Raw genomic sequence first — 6775 nt, 5'->3', positions numbered from 1 at the left:
TCAACACTTTTATAAGATTTCAGAGTTATCTCCCACCCTGCAACTCCCAACCAGGATTTGAAGTTTCTAGTCCATAGATGATCAGTTTAGGGCCCAATTATCTGACATAACAGCTAGAGCACTATATCCTCTTATGGGAGCCACACCAAAGCTCTACGTCATAATGAAGTCACCTTATCCAAAATCTCAAAGACCAAGAATAATGAAATTATTAAACAGAAGAAAACTGATGACCAGGCAAAATGAAAATGAGAATTTTTATCTCAATCAACAGAGAGAAAGGCTAAAGCAGGTAAGACATATACAGGAGAAGAGTTTGTTCTTTTTTATTTAGTCACAACACATCAGTACAACAGAGGTCAAACCCAGTTCAGTGGAGGTCATTTAAACTATACCTGCTAAAGGAATAGACCTGTAAAATGACGCTTTTATAGCTCAAATCAAATTAAACCGAACAGAAGGCAGGAAAGACCTTTTAAGTTATCTCAACAACCACATTTCCATGCGCCAAAAAGAAGAACACAACATAAACATTCCCAGTGAAAAGAAAACATGGCAGCTCCGGGAAGAATTAGGTTATGAATTTAACAGGTTCCACTGGACTATTCCATTGACCACTTGCACATCATGATCACTTATCCATGTTAACATCTGTGAACTTGAGATCTGTGAAATCAAAACTTCATTGCATTGCTTGAGGCTGATAAATGCAGACATATTCTATGCAACTGTCGTCCGTCCCTTCCCTACCAACTCCAAACCCAGACCTCTCCTAGCCAAGCCAGAACTGTGAATCCTGGCAGATGACAGTGACTGATCGTTCAGATTCAGAGCTCCTAATGATTTGTACATTCACCTCACTGCTGTAGGAGGCAGAGAATAAGCTAGTCTTTCTTGGATAAAGCTGATCATCTGATTTGTCAACGCTTTATTTAGAAATATAAAATTCAATACAGCCCACCCACCAAAGAATATCATTTATACAATACCTTACTTGTCAAAATATTAACAAAATAGTGTCATGTTAACACTGAGCACAGTGGTTTGGAAAATTAATTCTAAAAAGAGACTGCAACTATACAAGGAGAAGAAGAGACCCAAAATACTAAATGTTAAAATCCCCAAAGCTTTGGGACAAAAATGGGATCATTCTTAGACAGGTTAACAAAGTAAATTAGGCACAGTACAAACCTATCACCAATTTGTGGGTTTATACTCACTATTTCAATTTAATGTTTGGAACAAAATTTAACAACTAGTTTTTTTAAAAACTGCTAATACATGACATGATTAAAAAAACATTAAAAAAGAAAAAGTAAACCAACAAACCTTTCATCTTTTAACAAAGTTTATCTGAAAGTGTACCTTTTTCCTTTTTATTTTACCGATGACTTTAAGGTGATGTTGGCAACAGCCCAGCTCAGCTGGGAATTTAAGCTTTTCCCTCCCTCATTCTACAGCATCAGTTCTTTAAAAAGCTCCAATCTCCGTCCCCCAAGGTCTATAGGGTTTGCCAAGGTTTGCTGCCTGCGTGGGTGCCGAAGGGCTCAGTGCATTGGGAGACAGTAAGTGGAAGGAGCCGAAAGAGAAGGGGAAGGCCGACAGGGAGGCCACGGAGGAGAGCAGGGGTGGAGAGAGTTTGGAGGCGGAGGTGACCACCGGGAGCACCGGTCCAAGGCCGCCACTAGGGGGCGCTCGCAAAGCGGACGCCTCCGGATGTGCTGTGGCCAACCTGCCCTGGTGGTGGGATTCCGTGGGTGAGGCCGAGGTGCCAGTGTTCCCGTGGGTGCTCTGGGACAGCAGCAGGGGGTGCGCGACGTGCGGGTGATGTCCGAAGGCGCTGCCCCAGGGAATGTGTCCAAGGCCTGCGTGGGCGCCGCTCGCCGCTTCCCGCTGGGAGGCATAGTTGTTCAGATGTGAGACCAGTCGAACTCGAAGAGGGTCCGAGGCATCCAGTCCTTCAATGATGCTCAGGTAACGGGCGACTTCGGCCAGGCATTCCCGAAACCCCAAACTCCGATAGTCCATAGCAAGGGCGTGCGCGTCAAAATAGCCTGAGGAAACGAACAAAAGAAAAACCTCAGAGCTTCGCTCATTTCCCTCATTTCTTCGATCCCAAAGGCAGCCTTTCCTGGCAAATAGCTACATCCTTTAAGGAAAAAAAAAAAAAATCACGAGCTCTTCTTAAAGTCCAAATATTTGGGAGTCGACCAAAATCTTTGCATTAATCAACATAAGAAGTATGTGTTTGCTAATGCAAGTTCAAAGCCCAATTAGAAACTGCCAAGCAGAAACTGGAATTATACCCTACCGGCAGATGAAACTATGTTCATTCCTTTAATGTTTTCCCTCAACAACAACAAAAAACACATCAAGGACAGAAAAACCACAGAGTAGTGAAATTCATTAGACACACAGATGTAAGTTATCATCACGGAGCTTTTAGGCACTTGGTAAAGAGTAAAGCATTTTCTGGCTGGAGACAGACACACAGACTTCAGTCCCCCACCTTCCTTGGGGTTTTCTCTACTTCATCACAACAGGTTTCTTTCCTCAAGAGTCATGTGCCAGGTTATTCTTTAAGAATTTTGTATATGAAATTAAGACCATATATTAAAAACAAAAGAAAGGCTTTTTCTCCAAAAGGTTAATGTGGTTTGAGCTACCTGACCAGAGCTGTCATACATAATAGGTATTTTCCAAAAGAAGGTGCATAAGCTTAATTTGCAGAGGGCTGGGGTGATGAATTCCCTGGAGAAAACCTATGTGCACGTGAACGTATACCGACAGGCAACCCCCAACACAACACACCGTTTTCTCTCCACCCCCAAAGCGCACAGTAAAAATAAAGCAGCGACTGCACCAATCCTAGCCATCGGTAGCTGATCACTCTGCCCCCAGACACTCAGACGCCCCACCGGACTAGAGACGTACCTTTCCCTCCTGCAGTGTGTAGCATTTTCAGGTGATCTACCGTCATCTGCAGGATCTCGGCTTTTTCTAGCTTGGCAGATCCCTAGAAAAGAGAACAACAAAAACCTGATTTGGCACCTACTGCCTTTGGGGAACAACTTGAAATATATACGCATAGATGTGCTCTGTAGATCATAAAAGCACAAACAGCAAAATAAATTATCTTCGCAAAACACGTTGGAATCTGGATGAATTTACTTCCTTCTTACAAACGCGGTTATTTTCCAAGGCACGGGTAAGGTTCAGATTAATGAGCCGAAGGATTCTGAAGGCGTGGATAGCTACACCGAGGGAGTTACCTACTTTTTTCATTACCTGCTTCTCAAAAGCACTGGGTACGAGCCTCCTCAGCTCAGACAAACTGTTATTGATCCGGTCTCGTCGGCGCTTCTCAATAATCTGGAGAAAGCAGTCAAAACAACGGGAGACATTTCCATTAACGACTGTAAATTCTAAAGTGAAGAAAGGTGGTTCTTCCCGTTAATTAACAAAACAAACAACCCGCCCCCCCCCCAAAAAAAAGGGTGCACTGTAAAGACTCACGCCTCTCCGTCTTTTCCTGGCCAAGATCTGTGAAGATGTAGTTGGGGACATGGAACCTAGAGCTGAACTCAAGTTCCTAAATGAAGAGGGGGAAAAAAAACAGGAATCGCCGTGAAACGAGAGAAGGTGATCTGAGAGGTCGCCCCCACGCCCTACCCGCACTCAGATTTTTGAGGCAACTTGGGCTTGAAAGCACCTCCGGGTCGTTTACACGGGGCGGAGGCCTGCCGGAGATGCGCAGAGGTCAGTGCAGGGCGCCGGCGTGCCCCGGGCCCTCGTGCGCTGTCACCGAGGCCAGCCGACGCTAGCCTCCCGCCGCCAACTCACCCATTCTCATCCGCACTCTCCTTTTCCACCTCGATGGTCTCGTCCAGCTCGCTATCCGAGGAGCTGTACTCGGGGTGGGCTCGCTTCATGCTGGCTGAGCGGGGAATCTGGGGGAGGGTCGGCGCGGCGGGCAGGGAGGAGTTAACTGCAGCGGCGCCTCTCCGCGCTCGACTGCTCGCGTTCCGCACACACTGGTCCGGCTCCCGCTCTGCCTCCGGTTAAAGCTCAACCATCCCTTTCCCACGCTGCGCCCCTTCCCAGGGCCCTGGGGAGGGCGGGGGAGTAGAGGGGGTGGACGAGGGGGCGGAGGGGCGGGGCGGTGGCTCCCGGGCAACAGCCTTCCCTCGGCCAATCGGCTTCTCGCTCCTCTGATTGGCAGCCTCTCAGGAGAGGGGCGGGGGCGAAGCTGAGGCCGAGGGCGAACCCCAGGCCCGCCCTCCCCGCCCGCCCCTGCCCGGCGGCGGTGTGTCGGCTCCGCAGGGGCTCCACCGGGCCTCCGCTGGGGGGGAAGGAGGCGGCGCGGGCGGCGCAGGGCCGGCGGCGGGCAGGCGGGGGAGGCCGGGCCGGGCAGCAGCCCGCCGTCGGCCGCGGCCCCGCCCCGCCCCGCGCGCCCCGATTGGCCTGGCCGCACGCCAGGGCCGCGCCTGCAGCGCCGCCGGTGAGCCGCACGCGCCGCGGGCCGTGGGAAAGTGCCGGCGCCGCGGCCGCCAGCCAATCCGGGCGACCGACGGCGGCGACGGCGGCCGCGCTGGCGGCGGCGGCGGCGGCGCTGGGCGTCCGCATGAATGGAGAAGAATGGGCAGGCGGGGGAGCGGGGCCGCGTGAGGGCGCGCCGGCGGGGGCTGGGCGGCCGCGGGCCAGGCCCCCCGTGTGAACCTGTAATCGGAGCCTGGGCGCCGGGCGGCCCCGGAAGCCGCCGCCCAGCGCCGCGGTAAATCTCGGCTGCCGGGCCGCCGATGTCCGGCGGCGGGAGGCGCACGCCGCAGGCGAAGCCGGTCCCGAAGCACCTGGCCAGGCGGCGCGCCGGACGCCGGGCGGAGGGTGCGGGGCGCCACGAGAGCGGACGCCGGGGCGCCGTTCACTGTGGCCACTAGCCCGGAGCCCCGGGCGCTTGCAGGGGAAGATGTGGTTTCGGGAAATGTTCTTTTTCGGATTTTGGAGCTCTGTCCTCACTAGCAGACGGACTAGCTTCCGCAGGGGCTTCCCAGCCTCCGGGATGGAATAAATTCCCCTGTGCATCTGGGATCCGGGGAAATGGAGCGCTTGTTTGCTGGGCCGACTGGGGCGGGGGGGCAGGGGTGGACGGATGAGGGGGCAGCTGGGGCTATTCTTTTTTTTTTTCAGGCGTTGGCGGCCAGATCCTGTCAGCGGGCGACAGGGTGGCGGGACTCAGCATTTGCGTCTGGGACCGCCCTCGCTGCTGAGATTCACATCTCTGACCTCCAGACACACACGCGCCCCCTGCACACCTCCTGCCTCGGAGGTGGCGTGGCGGGTACTGGGTGCTACGTGTAGTTCCCAGGCCACAAGGAGACAGATGTTTTACAAATATATATTGTATATCTCGGACTGCTTCCTGATTTGTAGGAAGTTGTCCTGAATTTAGGAATCTAGGTCTCTCTCTTCCCTGAAAAAGGAGCAGAGCAGTCCATATTCCTCTGAAGTCCTCTCTTGGGGACTGCAGTCTTTCAGTGGTGGAACGCCTGATAGATATTGTTGAGCATTAAAGAAACATTGTTACCTTTGCAAGTTGCTTGTTCGTTTCTATCCCTCCTTAGTTTATTGATCTCAATGCCCACATTTCAGACGCCACACACTCAGTGGCCTGAGCCTGATAGGGATTGGATGTTTCTCAATCTCACCCCCACACGGTAAACCGCTTCCTGACTCTCATTGAACCTCGTATTCCACTAAACCTCTACCACCTCAAGCCCCTCAGCCCTTTCCAGGTGCCTCTTTCTGCTTTTCTGTCTAGGCTGGGTCCCTCCATCAGCTAACTGGGATTTGTTATTGCTGGCCCACCAGGCACCCTTGCGCCCTGGTATTGCACCGGAGGCCACTTCTCCGTTGTTCTGCCCCACCCCAGTTCCCAAACCCGCTGATAACCCCACTATTTCCTTTCTCAGCTCTTGGCCCAGGTGACAGAGCTCTCTAGGGTCTGCTAAAATCACAGAAGTTCAGCCTCCGCAGTCTTAAGTCTAGCAAATCATTGCTACCGTCTGCTTCCCTCCCAGAACCTGGTGGTCCAGGCATAGGAAACCATCTACCCACTCCCCTCTGCCTTCCAGAAGTTTCTCTGACTTGAAGTTTCTTTCCCTGCCCTAGAAGTCAGTGTGTCCACTACCCCCCTGTGGTTCTGTAAATTTTCCCAGCCTCTGGAATCTACAAGTGAGTCAACCTTTCCTGCCTTGGCCCATTTAGGCCACTTTGTCGAGTCGTGGGCAAGCTGCTGATAGGTGGGGGAGAGGAAAATACAAGGAGGGGTTGAGGATTCCTCACCCACATTGGTACCTAAACAAGATATTTCTCCCATACTCAGTATTACTTTTCAGTCAAAAGTGAGGTCTGCATTAAAATCATTTATAGTGCTTCTGAGCTTTGGCACACTGACCCCCACTCCCCTGGAGCGCAGCTGCCCCAGGCCTAGCCTCTAGGGAAAGGGCCTTTTCCAAGGCAGGGGGGTTGGAGGAGGGGTGATGAGAGTGTTGTTCTTTTATACTTCATGGTTCCTGCAGTACGAGCCTCTTCCAGGTTGCATGCAGGCCCATTTCCTTGCCGGTCTATGGAGTCTGGGTTTAGTTAGTTAGTTGTATCCTGCAGGTTGCCTTTCTCTGTGTTTTCTTGGGAAGAGATGCCCTGGAATAGATGGGTACTTGAGATTTGGGAATTCACTCACAGGGCTAGGCTTGAGCGAGTCTTCTTCAGAGATGAA

General features: G+C 52.0%; 1 protein-coding gene across 2 annotated transcripts; it reads right to left on the bottom strand.

The window, feature by feature from the left end:
- Nucleotides 1-302: 302 nt before the first annotated feature.
- HEY1 (hes related family bHLH transcription factor with YRPW motif 1) lies at nucleotides 303-4391 on the bottom strand. Of its 2 annotated transcripts, none has more exons than XM_088844777.1 (5): nucleotides 3844-4391; nucleotides 3517-3592; nucleotides 3277-3372; nucleotides 2935-3016; nucleotides 303-2054 (listed from the first exon to the last, which is right to left on the bottom strand). In XM_088844777.1, the coding sequence occupies exons 1-5, from the start codon at nucleotides 3930-3932 to the stop codon at nucleotides 1471-1473; spliced, it is 927 nt and encodes a 308-aa protein (XP_088700903.1). In that variant the 5' UTR covers nucleotides 3933-4391; the 3' UTR covers nucleotides 303-1470. The 2 variants fall into 2 exon arrangements, with proteins under 2 accessions (XP_088700903.1, XP_055288494.1); XM_055432519.2 differs by having other exon boundaries at nucleotides 3289-3372; nucleotides 3844-4388.
- Between the last annotated feature and the right edge of the window lie 2384 nt (nucleotides 4392-6775).

This window comes from Moschus berezovskii, chromosome 16 (genome assembly GCF_049115385.1).
Source record: "Moschus berezovskii isolate FMDL1 chromosome 16, NW_MosBer_1.0, whole genome shotgun sequence".
In the NCBI taxonomy this organism is placed as follows: domain Eukaryota; kingdom Metazoa; phylum Chordata; class Mammalia; order Artiodactyla; family Moschidae; genus Moschus; species Moschus berezovskii.
This window is presented reverse-complemented; position numbering and strand designations above follow the sequence as displayed.

Excerpts from the sequence above, each read along its gene's own strand:
- HEY1 (XM_088844777.1), bottom strand. The coding sequence starts at position 3,932 with ATGAAGCGAGCCCACCCCGAGTACAGCTCCTCGGATAGCGAGCTGGAC. Across the intron at positions 3,373-3,516 it reads CCAGGAAAAGACGGAGAGGC|ATTATTGAGAAGCGCCGACG; the intron begins GTGAGTCTTTAC and ends TGCTTTCTCCAG. Across the intron at positions 3,017-3,276 it reads AGAAGCAGGTAATGAAAAAA|GGATCTGCCAAGCTAGAAAA; the intron begins GTAGGTAACTCC and ends TCTCTTTTCTAG.